Source organism: Macaca fascicularis, chromosome 17 (genome assembly GCF_037993035.2).
Source record: "Macaca fascicularis isolate 582-1 chromosome 17, T2T-MFA8v1.1".
Taxonomy (NCBI): Eukaryota; Metazoa; Chordata; class Mammalia; order Primates; family Cercopithecidae; genus Macaca; species Macaca fascicularis.
Window position 1 is genome coordinate 37,004,289 of NC_088391.1, and position 20,393 is coordinate 37,024,681.

The 20,393-nt window shown below is 37.9% G+C and overlaps 1 protein-coding gene and 1 long non-coding RNA gene across 9 annotated transcripts in view; one reads left to right on the forward strand and one right to left on the reverse strand.

Moving 5' to 3' along the window:
* Nucleotides 1-20,393, reverse strand: part of LOC102132238 (uncharacterized) — a 159,917-nt gene that overhangs the window by 50,784 nt on the left and 88,740 nt on the right. The gene's annotated exons all lie outside the window — the stretch shown is intronic.
* PCDH17 (protocadherin 17) overlaps nucleotides 1,586-20,393 on the forward strand; it is a 97,472-nt gene continuing 78,664 nt past the window's right edge. For 4 of the 7 annotated variants that reach the window (XR_012426679.1, XR_012426677.1, XM_015439304.4 and 1 more), the window contains exon 1: nucleotides 1,586-6,590. Coding sequence is in view for 4 of the 7 variants with exons in the window: in XM_015439304.4 (XP_015294790.3) it covers nucleotides 4,026-6,590 (2,565 nt within the window). In the remaining 3 variants the exon portion in view is untranslated. The remainder of the gene's footprint in view (nucleotides 6,591-20,393) is intronic. The other 3 variants (XR_012426678.1, XM_015439303.4, XM_074021588.1) reach the window with 1 other exon arrangement.

The following is a 20,393-nucleotide window of genomic DNA, read 5'->3' on the forward strand; positions in this document are numbered from 1 at the left end:
TTCTTGTAATTGGTTTGGATTTGATTTCCTTTGAAGGCTGAATGATTCATGTTACATACTTGTATGTTAGTCATTCACAATTTATAAATGGCAACTTAACTTCAGTATTTATGAATTGCGATCAATACTCTAGCAATCAAAACACTCACCTTTTCTATTTCAATACTTCAATTTTCTTTTTTGTTCTTAACTCTTTCTCAGAACGGCTGGATCACGAGCAAACCAGGCTCCAGTTGCAGATGTTTATGATAATAGTTAGGGAAGAAACCGTCTGTGAGATTAGTAAATGAATAAATAGATGAATCAGAAGTCGGTATGTGTATGTGTGTTTGTGTATATTGTATGTGGTGGTGTTGTGGTGTATGTGTGTATATATGTGTGTGTTATGGCTTACAAAACAGGAATCTTAGATATCCTAATGATTGGCCTTCATATTTTATACTTTTGTTTTCATGGAGCTTTGGCAAATGCGGTTATCAATGGCTATTAGATCTTAAGGAGAAACAATCAAATTGCAATGTGACACTTTAATAACAAGAATGGAGGTGAACAAAACACCACAACTTGTGTGTGTGTGTGTGTGTGTGTGTGTGTGTGTGTGTGTGTGTGTGTGTGTCGGGGGTAGGGGGTGGGTATCCACTTTACCTTGAACCTGGGCTGAGATGGTTGGGAAGAATGACCAAAAAGGGTAGAACCGAACCCTAAGTAGTAGTCAGCCAGATTTGAGTTTACAAAGCTTGTATTGACAGTGAGCCTTTCTCCTTAAAGGAGAGGCTCTATTCCTCTTAAGAGACATAGCTTCTCTTTCAATGGGCGTCTGCTTTTCTGCTGAAACACTTTCATAATTAAGTGACTTTCCTTGCATGGGTGCCTGGGGACAGCTGATTTTTCTCAGAGGATGAAGGAAGTTACATATTGATTGCTGTTGCTCGCGGCATGTTCGTACCAGTGCGGGCAGAAACGGGCTCACGAGCGCCCTCGAATTCACACACACTCACAGAAATACACATCTCAGCCCGTGGAAACGCGCTCACACACACCCACTTACACGCCTCCGCACCTCATTCACATGGGTCCACGCGGAGTCAAGGCTGCGCTTCCCTTGGCATGGGCGTATGTGCGGCGAGGGCGTGTGTGCGTGCGTGTGTGAGAGTGTGTGTAGAGAAACCCACTAGGCAGACCGCAGCTACCTTATTCTACAAGCATGCTGCGATTCCCGATCACGTGTATGTAGAACCACAAAAAAACTAAATCGCTGTTAAACTTTTTTTTATAAATTCTCTTTTCCGAAGGAAGGCGGTGGAAGAGCTACTCCCGGTAGTTAAAGGTGCCGGAGACCCGCCGGCGAATCCTGGGGCGCGTCCGCCTCGGCGGAGCGCTGGGCTCAGCCAGCCGGACTGGTTCCCCATCTAACTGATCTAATCAATGACTCCTAAGAGCTGAGGCTCCTGGCCCCGCCCCCGCCATCCTCTTCTCCGCCTCCCATTGGACGCGGGCCGAGAAGGCAGGGCCTTGCTCCTCGCTCGGATTGGCTGGCAGGGAATCAGTATCAATGTTTAAGCGGCGGCGTGAGGTGAATAGAGTCAGTCAGCAAGAGACGCTGGGGAGAGAGCCGGAATCGCAAACCTGGCGGATGCGGCAGCAGCGGAGGGCGGCTGGGGAGACGCTACTCCAACTGTTGAATTGAATTTTCACCTTTCCTTTCATCCGCTGCTGTGCTTGCGGAGATGGATTTATTTGCTTTGAAATCCGCACATCTTTCTCAGACTGTGGGGTGATCCCGACACCAGACTGAAAGAGACCACCCGTGACAGAAAAGGAGGAATTAAAAAAAAAAAAAAAAAACCCTCCACAACAGACTGCATAATTAACTAGACACACGGATGTTGGACTTTTGTGAATAGAGAAAACTGAGAGGAAAATCTTGAACTATGATGCGAGGCTAAGCTGGGAACAATTACTGGAAAACCGATTTTGTTTTTCCTTTTCCAAGACTCTGAAAAATTTCGGGGTGCCTCTCGCCTAACCAAGAGGAAAGGTTTAAAAAAAATAAACAAAATAAATAAACCAATACACCTAGCAAAGCAGACGCCTTGTTTTCCAGAACCTCGGACTCCGGCAGAAAGAGGTAGAGTAAAAGCGCTGCTAGATTCAGCTTCACCTTCCTCCCTCCATCCCTTTCTCTTGCATTTTCTTTTCCCCCAAAACATGAATCTGGTTTTTCTTTCTATAGACTGAGTCAGAAAAAGCGTTAGAAGAAGCTGCAACTAATGTCTGTGAAGGGAGGACCGTGAGTCGAGAGTGAATACGATTCGTTCCGCTGCTTCTGACTCATCCGGCAGATCGGAACACCTGCATTTCTGGATGTGTCATTCCCGTATGTCGAGGCGCCTCCAGAACCCGAAATAATGTATAGACAGACCTGTGTCTAACAACCCCTCAGAGGGACCTCCCCGGGGTAGGCGCCCCTGGCTGGACCGCCGCGGCCGCAGCTCTGCACCCCCTGCCCTCCCTGAGTCGCCCAGAAAGACTGAGAGCGAGACTGCAGAATGCATCACGCCAAACCTTGATGTGTTGCTTTCATCCAGCCCACTCCTCCTACTATAAGAGAAAATTGAAGGGGGAAAAAAAACCCGTACTTTATTTGCTTCAAATATTCATCACTTTTATTCCTCGCCAAGGTTTTCTTTTCTAGATGAAGAGGACTGGGAGGCAGGGCTATTGGAAGGAGATGCTGAATAGAAAGAAAAGAGAGGCACTTGACAGCCCAGCCCTGTGAATGCAGAGACTGTTTCCCTTCTAGCGAGAGACAGGGAGAGTGTGTGTGCGAGGACTGGGAGGGAGGCTCCCCTTTCCTTTTTATTCTGCCTCCCCCTCCCCCTTTGAATCTGCACGTCCAACCATGAGTTGCCTGTTGATTTCCCTTCGCCTGGGAAGAAAAGCAAACTGGAATTAAACTGCTTGGAGAGAAGTCTTTGCTCGCGGGGAGAGGATGGGATGGTAGCGGAGGCTACTGGCTTGGCGTAGAGAAATTAGAGAGTGTGTTCTACGAACAGAGGAGAAGATTTATCTCTCTATTTCCCCCCTCCCAATAGACACACACAGCAATTGCTGATCAGGCTGTGGCTTTCTTGATTTCGGGGGAGAGCCTTTTCCGAGGAAGAGAGGGAGGAGCCTGGTGGGGAGAGGAAACTACAAATCGGGACACTAGTTCTTTACGCTGCATTTCCTCCCCTCCCTTTGGCTGCTCGGAAAGGAGAGAGAGGAAAAAAAAATTACGCTTGGCTGGGAGATGCAGTCCGCCGCCGCCGCTGCCTTAGCCAGCAATGCAAGATTAGATCTCTAAATGCAGCAAAACACTGCCTGAAAACAGACCAGCCCGCGCAGCAAGCAGGCATTCCACGGTGCGCTGGGGAAGCTTCAAAATATATCTGTGACTCTGTCTTCGTTGCTCTTCATCCCTATCAATTTCATCAAGGGAAGCGAGCAGCAAGTAAGAATTTCACTTTCGGATCTGCCTAGAGACACACCTCCCTGCTCCCACCCCCACTCGATGTGAAGAGTATTCCGGAGGCTCCGGGCGGGAGTAGATTTGCAGCACCCTAGCGGGAGCGAGGAAAACCTACTGATTCTTTAGCTCATTATCATCTCTCCCAGACGAGATTTCCTTCTTATCGCCTGCCTCATCGCTCAAGTTTGAGCCTCCCGAAGTCCAGGCGGGAGAGACGAAACCCCTGGCTCGCCCCCAGCCGCAGGAAGCCGCCGCCTTGCTCCAAGCCCCTGCAGCTCTGCTGCACCGCAGCTTCTCACCCAGTGCGGATGCTGTAGATCAACAGGTTCAGGGAACTTGAGCGGAATAAGGAGAGACCACCGGGTGCCGCAGCTCGGGTGCAGAGGGAAAAAAGGACCCATAGACTTGTGGCTCGCGTCGCGCGCGCACGCTGCGCCAGGGCCCCAGGCTGGCGCGCACTGCCTCGCTGGCCCCTCCAGTCCGGCTGTTCCTGCCCCCACCTTACAGGTCTGGGATGTACCTTTCCATCTGTTGCTGCTTTCTTCTATGGGCCCCTGCCCTCACTCTCAAGAACCTCAACTACTCCGTGCCGGAGGAGCAAGGGGCCGGCACGGTGATCGGGAACATCGGCAGGGATGCTCGACTGCAGTCTGGGCTTCCGCCGGCAGAGCGCGGCGGCGGAGGGCGCAGCAAGTCGGGTAGCTACCGGGTGCTGGAGAACTCGGCACCGCACCTGCTGGACGTGGACGCAGACAGCGGGCTCCTCTACACCAAGCAGCGCATCGACCGCGAGTCCCTGTGCCGCCACAATGCCAAGTGCCAGCTGTCCCTCGAGGTGTTCGCTAACGACAAGGAGATCTGCATGATCAAGGTAGAGATCCAGGACATCAACGACAACGCGCCCTCCTTCTCCTCGGACCAGATCGAAATGGACATCTCGGAGAACGCTGCTCCAGGCACCCGTTTCCCCCTCACCAGCGCACATGACCCTGACGCCGGCGAAAATGGGCTCCGCACCTACCTGCTTACGCGCGATGACCACGGCCTCTTTGGACTGGACGTTAAGTCCCGCGGCGACGGCACCAAGTTCCCAGAGCTGGTCATCCAGAAGGCTCTGGACCGAGAGCAACAGACTCACCATACGCTCGTGCTGACTGCTCTGGACGGTGGCGAGCCTCCACGTTCCGCCACCATACAGATTAACGTGAAGGTGATTGACTCCAACGACAACAGCCCGGTCTTCGAGGCGCCATCCTACTTGGTGGAACTGCCCGAGAACGCTCCGCTGGGCACCGTAGTCATCGATCTGAACGCCACAGACGCGGATGAGGGTCCAAATGGCGAAGTGCTCTACTCTTTCAGCAGCTACGTGCCCGACCGCGTGCGGGAGCTCTTCTCCATCGACCCCAAGACCGGCCTAATCCGTGTGAAGGGCAACCTGGACTATGAGGAAAACGGGATGCTGGAGATTGACGTGCAGGCCCGAGACCTGGGGCCTAACCCTATCCCAGCCCACTGCAAAGTCACGGTCAAGCTCATCGACCGCAACGACAACGCGCCGTCCATCGGTTTCGTCTCCGTGCGCCAGGGGGCGCTGAGCGAGGCCGCCCCTCCCGGCACCGTCATCGCCCTGGTGCGGGTCACTGACCGGGACTCCGGCAAGAACGGGCAGCTGCAGTGTCGTGTCCTGGGTGGAGGAGGGACGGGCGGCGGCGGGGGCCTGGGCGGGCCCGGGGGTTCTGTCCCCTTCAAGCTCGAGGAGAACTACGACAACTTCTACACGGTGGTGACTGACCGCCCGCTGGACCGCGAGACACAAGACGAGTACAACGTGACCATCGTGGCGCGGGACGGGGGCTCTCCTCCCCTCAACTCCACCAAGTCGTTCGCGGTCAAGATTCTAGACGAGAACGACAACCCGCCTCGGTTCACCAAAGGACTCTACGTGCTTCAGGTGCATGAAAACAACATCCCGGGAGAGTACCTGGGCTCTGTGCTAGCCCAGGACCCCGATCTGGGCCAGAATGGCACCGTATCCTACTCTATCCTGCCCTCGCACATCGGCGACGTGTCTATCTACACCTATGTGTCTGTGAATCCCACAAACGGGGCCATCTACGCCCTGCGCTCCTTCAACTTCGAGCAGACCAAGGCTTTTGAGTTCAAGGTGCTTGCTAAGGACTCCGGGGCGCCCGCGCACTTGGAGAGCAACGCCACGGTGAGGGTGACAGTGCTAGACGTGAATGACAACGCGCCAGTGATCGTGCTCCCCACGCTGCAGAACGACACCGCGGAGCTGCAGGTGCCGCGCAACGCTGGCCTGGGCTATCTAGTGAGCACCGTGCGCGCCCTAGACAGCGACTTCGGTGAGAGCGGGCGCCTCACCTACGAGATCGTGGACGGCAACGACGACCACCTGTTTGAGATTGACCCGTCCAGCGGCGAGATCCGCACGCTGCACCCCTTCTGGGAGGACGTGACGCCTGTGGTGGAGCTGGTGGTGAAGGTGACCGATCACGGCAAGCCCACCCTGTCTGCAGTGGCCAAGCTCATCATCCGCTCGGTGAGCGGATCTCTTCCCGAGGGGGTGCCACGGGTGAATGGCGAGCAGCACCACTGGGACATGTCGCTGCCGCTCATCGTGACTCTGAGCACTATCTCCATCATCCTCCTAGCGGCCATGATCACCATCGCCGTCAAGTGCAAGCGCGAGAACAAGGAGATCCGCACTTACAACTGCCGCATCGCGGAGTACAGCCACCCGCAGCTGGGCGGGGGCAAGGGCAAGAAGAAGAAGATCAACAAAAACGATATCATGCTGGTGCAGAGTGAAGTGGAGGAGAGGAACGCCATGAACGTCATGAACGTGGTGAGCAGCCCCTCCCTGGCCACCTCCCCCATGTACTTCGACTACCAGACCCGCCTGCCCCTCAGCTCGCCCCGGTCGGAGGTGATGTATCTCAAACCGGCCTCCAACAACCTGACTGTCCCTCAGGGGCACGCAGGCTGCCACACCAGCTTCACCGGACAAGGGAATAATGCAAGCGAGACCCCTGCCACTCGGATGTCCATAATTCAGGTAGGAGACTTTTAGCATAACTGGGAGTTAACTTTTTTTTTTTTTTTTTTTTTTTTTTTTTTTTTTTTTTTTTTTTGGAGCTGTCCTGAAACCTTTGGAACAGGGCAAGCCACTCTACCAGCAGCAGTGAGAGGGGAAAAAAAATTAAATGAAAACGGTTTACACTTTTGACACTGTGTATATATCACATTCTACACATAATCCCTCCCATGTAAAGAGTCTAAACTCTGCAAAATGTAAATGTCTTACTCCTATTTCATTTTAAAATTTATTTTTATAGGTTTAAAAATGTTAGCAATGTTCAATAATAATAGATTATTTTACTTATTTTTATTTGTTGGTTTATATTTCTTTTCATAAAAAAGAACTCCCAGAGCGGAAAAAAGTTTTAGTTAATTATCTTGAAAATATTTTAATGCTGTTTTTGTAAATGATGCCAAAAATGAAAGAAACTTATATCCAAATATTAAGAAGTTAACTTCTGTAAGTACAGAATAACAACCAGTCAGAATTTCAGAGTTCATTCAATTTGAGCTAACTTTTCACCCCTTAAAAAGTCAGTTTTATATTTTAAAGGTACTTTAAAGAATATGAATCTCACTTACTCTTCATCCTTCCATTATGCTAAAAACTACAGCATAATGCATTAATACAGCTTAAGCTTTTGAAATGTGAGTTATACTCTGAAGCACTTTGAAAAGTTTGAAAACATGCAGACTCTACATAATGACTAGTAACTATCTATGAAAAGTTTGTATTTGTTTTGTCCTGCGGTTTTCGTGATCTGTTTCTTGGAGTAACTGAGGAATGAAAGGAATATAGCAGAGGACCAGAGGCTCATTTTGTGCTGCTGTAAAAAGGAGGCAAAGTTACACTGAAGGCACTTGATGTGCCAAAATAAATTCAGGGTGCATTTAGTTTGCATAGTGTGTATTTGATATATCTAAGTGATATTTTATATATATATATATATATATGATAGTATGATTCAAAGTTTTATATAATATATATAATATATATATAATATATATATTATATATATATTAGATAGTATGATTCAAAGTTATTGATAATATCACAAAACTAAATGACTGACCCAGCCTGGACATAGATTCTAACAGCAGCAGGTGACTATACTATGTCTAGTCATTGTCTTGTTTCTTTCACCCACTATTGAGTTGTGTCACAGAAAAATTTAATTCTTGCTTATTGTAATTGTATGTTGCAACAAATTACTCTGGATGAGCAGTATGTGGAACTCAAAATTGAGCTTAACTGAAAGTGACACCTCGAGAGGAAGATTAGTTTGGGGCAAGTGAAAATAATTTGCTCATAATTTTATGCTTTGAAAAGCAAATAACTTTTGATGACACTTGACTCAATAATGTTTTTATTCTTAAAATGGAGCAGTAAAATTTCATAATCTTATTCTTTCTAACATAATAGGTATACCAAATACTAATATTTAGCAAAATATATTTTTCTGTAATAGTATAATGTCCTTGTAAAACAATCTCACACTTGACACTATTAAATATTAAAATATCAATTATAGTATTTAATCTCACTTCTAATAGTGTTTACTGTACATCAGTAATCATAATTTTTTAAGGTCTATATAAAACTGAAAAAGAAAGTATCCACTTAAAAAATGTGGTTTCTATGAAAGTCTTTCTGTGACTATGTAAAACTGGTATTTATGACAGTCAATATATATTTAGAAGGAGATGTTAAAACACATATTTACAGATTTGCTACAGTCATTTTATAAATACACATATGTTAAATACCTTTCAATTACAATTTTACCATTGGTAATTACAAAGATGTCACAGAGGGTTAATGCTTAGTCTTCCATTTAAAGTACTGTGAGTTGAATTTTCATCTAGTTTCCAGTAAAAACGAAGGTGGTGCAGAATTTTCAACAAGCCTGATTCCTTGGTTAGCCTAGTGAGAAACAATCTTGGATTGAAATATCCAGTGGTTTTGAGAGATAGTGATACCTGTAGTATATTGCACCATGCTGTTCTTGAAGTTGGTCATTGCTTAAGGAGGAATAAGATAATTATTCCTCTCATTGACAGTAAATCTCAAGTCAAAGCAAATACACACGTGCGCGCGCACACACAGAATGCAAAGGGAAAACTTTTTTTTTTACATTGCCTTTCCTCTAGATTCTTAATTCATGCCATAAAGAAACAAACTATGTTTTTGTTTTAAGTCCTTGAAATGTTTTCACAATAGCTCATTTTCCCATATTGCTTCTGCCCTAGGAATATCCTCAACATGCATTGTTTAAATGATTTTTTTTTCTATTCAATTTTTGTAATCCTCTAAAGGATGCTTTGTAAGTTCTTAATATGTTAATTCTCTTTCAAATATATCAGGTTTATCTCAGTATTAATTATGGAGAGCAGAGTAAATTAACTGCAGGAACTGTCTTTTTTTTTTTTAACTGGAGTGTCACAAACACACTGTGCTAAAGTGACATGCTTAAATTAAAGCATTTAGGTATCCCATAATCTTGTTTCAGGTGCTTTTATTAGTGTGTATATGTAATACAGCTTCCTAAGGAAACACACTATTAATCTCATGTGTATTTCTGAAGGTAGAATTTTAATCCACAGAGTGTACTTGGCCTAACTGCTACTAGGTGTCTGGTTCATGTTTATTTTATAGCATCTGTGTTCTGTTTGGAAGTATAATGTATTCTATTGATGAAATGAAAATAATTTCATAACTGTGTTGAGATACACTGGTACAGTGTGGTGATATGAAATTTAGGAACTTTATGATTTATGAGGCTCACATTATAGCTAAAATTAAGATTTAAGTATCAAAGCATTTTATGTGAGTCAAAGGGCCTAAAATGTTAAGGTTAATGCCTGTAGGTTCTCCTTGGGCATAGGAGTACTTTTACTGAGTATGGATGCTAAGCATTCATATAAGTTGATACAGAAACAGTGGTACTTGTGAGAAGAGATTTGATTTCAGGTGTTTTTCAAGTTCCTCGGAAAAATTAAAGTATAACGTGTTTAAACAATAGATTAGCAACTAAATAACCACAATAGTGAGAATCATAATAAAACACAGTCATAATGAAATATTTAATTCTTTTTAAACGTATAAAACTGATTTTGAAGAATAGGAGCACAGGTTTTGTAGTACATAAGGCAAATAGACTGTTACATAAATTTATAAGGGGACTTTTTATAGGAGCAATTTTCATGTGAATTATTTTATGTGTTAATATGAAATCTAAAGTCAAGTAAAGAGATTACTAGTTCTTAAGAATAACTGCTTATCGTGATTTATCAAGAATTAAGTGCTAAGTCTCAGGGTGACTTCTCAACAGGTGTTTTCGACGAAGGCCTTGTTGGAAAGAGAGGAGGAGTCTGGGGACTTGTCACTGATGGGCGACTTCCCAGTTTTGTTTGAACATCTGTGTTTTCACATTTTTTGTAGCACTACTACAAGTCATTTTAATATGCTCCCATAGAAGGAAATATATTGAGCCAGCAGAATAAGATCTACTAAAATAAATTTTGAAAAGGAATACATTCTTACTCAGTGTTTTACAAATCAATTTCAAAAGATTCACATTTCGGTTGACTTTAAAGTCTTTATGCTAGGAAGATAAAATCCTCTTGATAGATGTACATGGCCTTTTCAATAACAGGGAATTAAGCATATGGTAAATACCTAGAGCCAATCCAAATATATAAAAATGATATTGAAGTATAGAGGACTAACGTATCATAATGTAAACAATAAACTCAATATTGCAGAATAAAAAGGTGAAAGGAGAATCCATCTTTAATAGCAACATTATCCACTGTATGCCTTTATTCCCACTTCACTCTAGTACAAGATCTTCACTACGGGGACTTATTCAGATAAGTTCCCAAAATCATGATCTTCAAAATTTCATACTCTAGCCTATTAATGATTTCAGTAACAAATACAAAGTGTGTGAACAATTTATTTTGGCATTTATAATTTTGGAGCTATCTTACTATGATTTTTATTCTAAGACAGCTGTTTAATTAGTATATGTATTAGTTTCCATAAACTATATATACATTTCTACTTATAGGTATTCTGGTATCTTGAGTAGGAAAGAAATGTCCCTTTCTTACTGTGTGCCTTCTGGATTGTTTAGTTCACTCATCCTTTTTCTTAAATATTTTGAAAAGGTAGAATGAGTAATTCCTACTTGAGAGTACACAATAGTTACATATTTTTTTCTGTTTTATCAGGCATTAAAAGTAGTGTAAATAAAGTAAATAAACTTAATTTAAAATATAATCAGATATTCAGTGTTTAGAGTTTTTTGGGGGGGAGGGAGAAGAGTTTAAAATCCCTAAAAATCCAAAAGTTGTTATCATCATTCTTATTATATTACTTTTATTTTTATATGCATCTATGAAAATTTTAGCTCCAATTTTAATGTGGCATTTCTCTTTTTCCCAATAAATGAAAACACACAGAAAGTATAAAGTTTAACAATATGAGCTAGAAACCAGAGAGTCTTGTTTTCAACATTAACTAATATAACTCTTTGTAAGGTATTAACTTCTTGATTCCATTAACTTTTGGTTTTCGATAAAATTTTCAAAATGCAAACTAGGTAATATTTTATCATTCCTGTATTGAGATCATAATCCTTCAGTCTTTTGAAAATGTTGGGAGTAAGATAATTTTTAATTTTACTTGAGTTGTATGAGTTCTATAATTTCAATAAATATTACCATATGTAAGTATACGACAAAAAAATTGGAATCTTAGTCTTGGCATCTTCATGTTATTTAAGGCTGTGTGTAATCATGGAAAGATCGGCATAGAAAAGTATGCCCTAAAATTGTTATCTCAACTATTTGAATATACTATTTTAGTCAAGAAAAAATTTACATTACCACCTTTGACTATATTGTTCAATATACAAAACACATACAAAATCACCCAATTTTCTAGAATGTTTTCTCCATAAAGTTGATGCTATAAAGGTTCACATGCATTTATTGCAGTGAAATTTGGCTAGGCTATATTTATAAAAATATACAAATAATTTTTTAGTTACATTAAGTATGTGTATAAATGTATATGTTCATATTTTCAATATAGTGTATGTAAATGCTTGCTCAATCACAAATAGTAGTCCAATTTTATACATTTTAGTTCAAAAGTATTTCTTCTCTAAGGAAGAGCTCAAGCTTTTATTTTTCTTTGAAAATATGTTGAAACTTTATTTTACTGTTTTAAAGTTTCAAACAATTTGAAGTTCCATAAAATAGAGCTAGTGACCCTAGAGGGGGGAACTTAAGAACACGTGGCCTTCAGCGGGCAACAGGTTGAAGCCTATGTAGACGAAGAGAAATAAAACTCTCACCCAAGTTCCTGACTCTTTTGAGAAGATGGCAGCAGAGCTGGAAGCATGTGAGAATGCATGCTGTGAGCCTGATGATGAAACAGCAACAGGAGAAAGAAGCAGCCACTATAACTGGGCCCATTCCAGTTAGGAAGTAAAACTTAACTCCCTAATGCGGAGAAGTCTTGCAATACACTCAATAGTGGGTAAATTCTTACAAATGCGCCCGCTAATTACAGTATTAGTCATTGCACTAGAATGTATTCCCCTCAGTGATACTTCTGTTTAATAAATCCCATAGGGCATTATCTTAAGGTTGTATTTTAGTAAAGCCATTAGGGAAGGATTTTTTTTTGTGTATTAAATTCCTTCAATCAATGACTGTATATTAGTTAGAGAATAGCATAAAGTTCCTTTTGCCTATCATTTTGAAGATAATATGACTTCTGCCACCCACTTACAAAACACTTTTAAAGTTCATCAGACCTACACTAACCTATTGTCAACCTACTTTAGTAAAGGAGGCTTTGACAAGATTTTCTTCAATGACACACAGCATTTTACAGTTAGTCATAAGCTTTCACCACTAACTTTGACAATGATATATTGCTATCTTTGGTCTTCTGAAATAAGTTATCTACAATAAAGAAGTCTTTAATGACATCAACATCCCTACTGTGACTAAGCAGAGTCATGCTTCTGGTTCCTTGCTACTGCCGAAATACTAAGATCAATATATTTAAGGTAAAGAAAAAGAAAAAAACACACACAAAAAAACCCATAACTAAATAGAGATGAAAAATTGTGGCTCTGTAGGTGGCATCCTTTGCTTGTATGCACCAAGTTCTTCCAGGGATAGACTCTAAAATTGGCTTCAGACAGTCTTTGAGAGAAAAAAATATATATGTGTATATATATGTATATGTATATATATATATGACATATTTCTGTTTGTCTGTTCTGGTCGTAGTGACATTCTGATTACCAGTATTTGTAGGCCTTGCCCTGGATCTATTCCAAGCAGTTTTATTGTAGTGAAATGGTTCTTACAATTCATTGAGCATCCAGCATAACTGTGCTGAATATGATTGGCGCGTTTGCATATATTTATTCAAAAAAAATAAGGCAGTTAAACAGCATAATTATGGGAAAACGAATCATAACAATAAAAGACCATTTAAGTTAACAAGCTTTGTGATCAAAGGATAAATACAGGTTGGATAAATGACACTTTAGATGTAAGTAATCTACATAAATAGACTTTGGTCTGATTAGAGGAGTGGAATATATTAAAATAACTTAATGGTATTAGAAATTCATTTATTTCAGTTATCTTGAAATGTTTAACGATCTGTATTATCTTATTTTCTTTATGTTTCTATTTAATACAATAGTGATACACCACATTTAAGTGGTATGAAAAATGCCAAGGTAAAGATAAATATAATTTTGTAAACTTCTATTTGGTTCTAAAATATACACAGTCTGAATAATATTTAATACTTTTTAAACTTTTAATGTTTTTGATTGATTTTTAATTAGTGGAACACATTAAAGGGACTATTTAAAGGAGCATTTCTTGTTTACTCTATCAGCTAAAAGCAGCCTTTGTAGAGTTTGAAAGCTAGAGCATGAAAATCAATTTGAAATTTCAAAGCTATACATTCATAATTGTTTTGTAGATATATACTCTTTAAAAAAAATGGTTACATATTTGTAAATTATATTGATACATAGACAATGACTTGATATTCTGAAAGATTCTGATGCTATTTTGATAGCATCTATGCTTTACAATTACAGATTTACCTTACAACTTCCCTAAACAAGTAATTTCTCTGCAACAACTATGGTGCTTTAAATATATTTTATTCAGTTGTCTTTGACAATAACTTAAAAATATAATTTAAGCACTGAGTCATGAATTGTTATATTTCATTATCTAGGATTTCCACCTAAATACTTAATAGTTATTGCTAAACAATGATTTGGTTTTTTTGTGTGCCTAAAATTTTCATGGTCTCCAATTCAGAAGAAAAGCTCAAATTAAAATATATACATGAGATAATTAGGTCATATTCGAAATTCCAATAATTTGCTTTTATCAAATGAAAATGCAACATGTATTTATTGTAGGTAGAAATGGTTATGGGGGTCAAAATAGCTTTCTTATTGTTATAATACAATTTCAGACTATCCATGTCCCATATAAATTCTTAAATTTGAATTTCCAGTACAAACATGTGCATCAGTTTTGAACATCTAAAAGTAGTTTTCACCCTTAATCTACAACATTCTTTAAAAAATCATAGTCCCCAATACAAATACCTTTGATAAAGGTAGTTCATTTTATTTTTCACACAACATATTTTAACAGCATATACTGAGATTAGTTTAACTGAGTACTCGATATATTTTTGCTGTTTTTTCACAGCGACAGAGAAATTGCATATGCATTACTGAATTTATAAAGCAATTCACCTTTGATTATCATGAAAAGAATTAGCTACCCACATGTGACTGTGTGAAATTTTTACTGATGTCCTTATTTTATCAGTAGATGAAATGAAATTAAGACATTAGAATGTTTGAGAAATAATATGCTTAAAATTTTAGCAAAGTATAATAAGAAAAAAGTTATAATTTTAGTATTTTGGAAAAGGGAATTAGTTTAAAAGAAAATATTTTTCAGTTTAAACTTGAATAAGTGCTTAATGATACATTTTATGTAAATTCTTCATCATAAAATCTTCCTAAACAATGTTTAAAATAGCTGCTTCAATTTCCATAGTTCTGTCAGCAAAACAAAAATGAAACAGAATATCATCTAAATATTGGTGAATTCTATTATAATAGTGTCTTCTTGAGTCCCAGAATTCATGCCTTCTATTTTGCTTTTACAGTTTTGCATCTATTTTAAAATACTATATCCCAAGTCCTTTTACTGAATTAAGAATGTGAATAAGAGCAGTTATAAGTCATACAAAAAAGATAAATCAATAGTCCCTTGTTATTATCAATTTCATTGTGGTAGAATTAAAGATTCCATACAAACTTACCTTCCCATAGTTTCACGGCAAGACACTTGATTGTTTTAATTACTATTTGAAACTTTGTGTGGCCTTGTGTTAATGATTTTTTTTTTTTTTTTTTTTTTTTTTTTTTTTTTTTTTTGTGCTAAGCCAATGCCTTGCCTCATATTGTAACCTTGGTTGATTAAATCAGAAATTCCTGATTTAAAGAAGTAAGTTTATATATATACTTTGACTGTTAATTGGCATGATATGCATAGAATGCATTTATCATTTTAGAAAACAATACAAATATTTTGGTGCTGTGTCATGAACCAAAGTATAGAGTAAGATGCAGGATTATTGAAAGCAGATATATCAGAAAAACAGTAACTATTTTAATATCAATGCATACCTTGAAAAAATATTCATAACCTTCCACTTTTTGGTGTTGGCAGATGCACGGGTAGTAATTATTAGCTAAGTTTCCAGGTTCTGACCTTCTTAGAAAAGCTGCTATTTATCCCTAGATTGTAATAAGGATGGAAATAAGAGAACCATCCTATTAAACAAATCCCACTCACAGGACATTTTAAGGATCCTTGGCAGAAGTCTATTCTATGGTGTGGCTCTGATATCAGATGTGCCAATACCAACAAATGAAGCACTATGCCTGAGTGGAGAGAAACTAGAAAAGACAAAGAATACATTTATAGAGACTTTTTTTCTCCTTCTGATTTTGAGCAATAGACTTTCCACGATTTTTTATAATCGAGACAATTACATAGTAATTTGGGTTAGAATGCATGCCCAGTTCCCCATCTCAAAACCCAATTTGTTACCACCTGTGGCTATTTCTATTAAAAAAAAGAAACATAATTACTATGAGTCTCAGCAGTCTTAGAGTAAATTTTTGCAATTACAATACCTCCCTTGGGCAGATGTGTGAAAATGGCAGATTAATTCCTGCCAGGATCTTTCTGTTCCTTGTGCATTTTTAGGTTTGGTGTTGCCTGCTTATTAGAGTGCCTGTTTTGCTCTGGTTAAAGGTCATGTCAGTGTTTCCATAGTAAATCTCTAGAAATAAAGTTCCACAAATCAGCCATTAAATTTTGCCTTAGGTGAAAAGTTGACATGTAATGTCTCAGGAAAGGAGTAGATAATATTTTCTATCACTCTCCTCGGTTGCCTGGTTAAGTTTGAAGTAAAACGGAATAAGACCATTTGGCAACGTTGAGAAAGCAGGACTTAGCCTAGGAGGTAATAAGAAAAGTGTGATAAAATAATATCGAATCCAGTAGAAGCCATGGAAGTGATCCCAAAGCTACCTGATGCCTAGGGATTTTAAAGTGCAATAAAAAATATATTAATACTGGATGGATAACAGGAAATTTAACACCCAACTCATTTCCATTCATTTCTTCTTGTAGTTGTTGTGTGTACTCTTTTCTTAATAAAGATCTAACTGATCTACACACAAAACAATGAATGATACTAAGTCTGTAAAATGTTAAACCTCTGAATCAGGATTTTAACTCTCTATGAGTAAGATGAAGTTATTTTTTTCTCAAAGCAGTCTAGATAGTAGAATACTTGAAACCAGGAGCCACATCCATCTTGATTGTTACTGTAGCTGAGGTAATATAGCAGTTTCTGATACGTAGTATACACTTTTAAAAATATGAATTTTTTGTGAAGAAAATGAGACTTCTACAGTTAAGTCATTTTCGACAATCACCCATCAGATATATGCTGTAATGTGGATTTAAATCTAGATGTGACTAGGGCTAAAGTCTAAGATATTAATACAAATATGCTAAAATATTGATCTGCTGATAAATAATTTATTTGAATGTGGCATATTTTGATATTTTTTAAATTTATAGTTATGACTTTTGTAATTATTACTATAAAAATTTGTTTATAATTTTATTAATAATATTACAACTTCATGGAGAAAGGTGATCAAGTTTCACAATTATGAGCATCAAACTCTCACAGTATTTGTTTATATTATATATCATGATATATGATATATAATATATACACACAAACACACTTATATAAATGGTATATCAAGAGGAAATTGTGTTGTTTGTTGCATGTCTTTCTATCTTTTCTCCCACTTCTTGGTCTGATTTATATGGTATTAGAGTGATGCACTTCTGATATTAGGTCTATTTTTTAAGACTTTAAGGATTACCCAACCCCAGGAAGTTTTTAAGAAACTAATACGATCATTTAGTCTATATATTAATTAATTTTTAAGCTGGTTTTATTTGTGGAAATGCTCCATAAAGTATAAATATTTATTTTCTGTATGATAATTTTAGTAAAATGATATTATATCTAAACCATAAACAGTTATTTGGGGATTACATTTAATTTTATTTTTTGATATATAATTTTACTATTTAATCACTTGGGCACAGATCATCTACCATGTGATAATCAGAAAATAAAATTATAGTTGGAAATTGTTGATTGTATGTAATAAGCCAACTTACAATATTTTTCTCAAAATTTCAGAATCTGTCATATGTATGTGGTAATGAAATTTTTATGCAAATATTGAGTAAATGCAAGCTAAGCCTTCATATAAACAGTATGTTGTCCATTTCAGTATTGTTATTAAAAAGACATCCACAACGTTCAGAGCTGTTTAATCTATAATTATTAATTCAATGCATAAATCATGAAATAATTATAAAAGCTATTAATTGAAATGGTTTACTGGTTTTTCATTTTTTTATTTCTGCAAATTTATGGGGTACATATGAAGTTGTATTATTTAGTACTTGTAAGCTATACTGAGAGTTAGTTACTGTTTGTCTGAATTTTACATTTTAAAATTCATATTAGACCATAAGGAGGTTTTATAGAATAAAGATTTTAGGCAGAATGAGTTTTCAAACATATTAAAAATTCAATTATCCCCATTAGTCAGAGTAGCTGAAATAAAAAGTGAAGGAAAAATAGAAGGAAGCATAGAAATGTAATTTTAAAATGTTTAGAATTCATTTTCAACCTTCGTAGATGAGAGAATTTTTCCGAAAGATTAAACTAACAGTATTAAATATCATATAAGATTATCCCACAAATAAGAAGTTCTCAAAGCAGAATTTATATCCACATTTGTCTAAGCATTATATTAAGAGTTCAAGTCCATCTGTTAGTTCTCCCTGAAATATTTGGCATTTTTGAAAATAAGGCACATCAGCAACCAGTGCTACTCAATCCTGATGGAGGGGGATATCAAAATAAGTCTTGGTTACATGTTACTACAAGAAACCCTGTGTGTCAGGAACAGGTTTTCTCTTAGACACTATCAACCAGAAACTTCCCCTGTAATATTCCATAATCTGTTTGCATTTTACTGTTTCTGTGAATTTTTCTTAAACTATCATACGTTCATACAGGCTTTCTTTTAAAATATGCAACTTGGACATCTACTGGCAATGCAACTTCCAAATAATGTTGGTAAAAATCTGAACGTTTCATAAATACACCAGTTGGCAAGCAGTTTTTAGTCTTCATATCAAACCTTATAATCTAAAAACATATGTCATGTGTTTAAAAGACTTTGAAAAGTCACTTAAACATTTTAAAAGTATTGTCCAAAATACATGATTTTGAGTGAAAGAAAAGGAAATAAATTATTATTTATGTCTTATGCTGACCTATTCTAATTATATTATTTTTATCCTTGCCTCTGGTCTCTTTTCTGTGACATCCCAGAAGAAAATATGCTTATCACAGGGATACTTTAATACCTGTATATTTACATCTAGTGTACTTTTTAAAAATATTCAAATAAATATGTTGATAAGGCATGGTGGTATTTATCACCAGATTAATATTTAACCACATGTACATTTGGGCCTGGGCTCTGTATAGTTGACTTTACATAGTACATATATACAGGGGTGGACTGGGTTGAGTAGTAGTATGTTTCTCATTTTAAAAATGCATTTAATAGACAAGAAACTTTTGTTTATTAGCTAAAATAAAAGGTTTCTTCAATTTCCTTTAATTTAGGCTTGAGTATATATTTTAAGATGTAAAATGTTGATTTTCTTTTACATAAAAGCAATAAAATAAACTTCTCTGCATGATTTCCTCTTGTGGTTCTTCAGGCAAGAGTGTGCTCTAATAAGATGTAGTTGAGATAAAACTCTCCATCTGCTACTCCTGGAGAATAGTATGTTAATTTTTTTAACCTCTTGGTAAACCTTCTTTCTATACTTACGACTATGCAAGTCAGCTTAAGCTAATGTATCAGTTCATCATATAAGGAAAGAAACTTTATAGTTAAATTTAGTCAACACATTTCTTAAAATTTTTTTTATTTGAAATTTTCCATTGAGTCTCCGTGAACTTAAACTTGACATTTACGTTAAATACCCATTATTTAACTAGAGAAATCAAATCGCCAAGGAGACATCTGTTATTTAATGATATTATGGTTTGGATTTTTTTTGGTTAAAAGTGTGGGATGGTGATAGAAAGCCTCTAGGGGTGACGGAAGGAAAGGAGCTGTGGTTCAATATCCCCAGGTAATATAAATAATTGGAAAGTGGAGATACCTTTTCAGTTGGTTAATTGTAATAAACCTATTATCTTGTTACAGCATTAAGGTAGAATCAACATGTTGGAAAACAGATAAAAGGTGCATGAAAGCATTTAAAATTCAATCATTAGGTTTCATTGCACCCATCTGCTCCCAGGAAATATAATGGGAAATTTTATTCATTGACCTTTAACTGCCGTTGTGGACAACAGCCTCAAAGTCTGTATTTTAAAGTTGGACATTTGAAGTTAATTAGATAAGAGTCATAATCAGTGCATTTTTAAAGCCCATTTATTTGTTGGAACAAAATTTGAAAAAATAAAGGCAGGCTTAATGGGCAAGTGTATATTTGACAAAGAGTCAACACAGTTATTTAATCTTGGATCTGGTTAAAAGCAACTAATGTTCAACTTCATTAACATTTCTGTTAACTAGAGGGACTGTTCAAGTTTTTATTGTTATTTTATATGCAAATTACTACCTCTCATTAATTATTTTCAGGATCCATATTACCTTAGAGTTATACTTACAACGTTCAATTACACTAAAATCACATACCATGATATAAGGAAAAAAAAATCAATGAAACTATTTAGTATTTCAGGTGGTTATCTCAAGTTTTAAAATGTTGGGCACCCCCAATTCATTTTGCCAATATAAGTATAATACCACATAATCTTTCTAGAATATTTTTATGTCTCTACTCAGAAGGATGATGTATGATAAAACTGTGTGTCTAATATAGGAAGTACATTATGTAAATTGATCAAGATGTCTTGCCAGCATTTGTGTATTGCTCTGCTTACTGCAGTTCATGTACCTTGGAAAAGAGTCATGATTAAACAGGTGTTTCT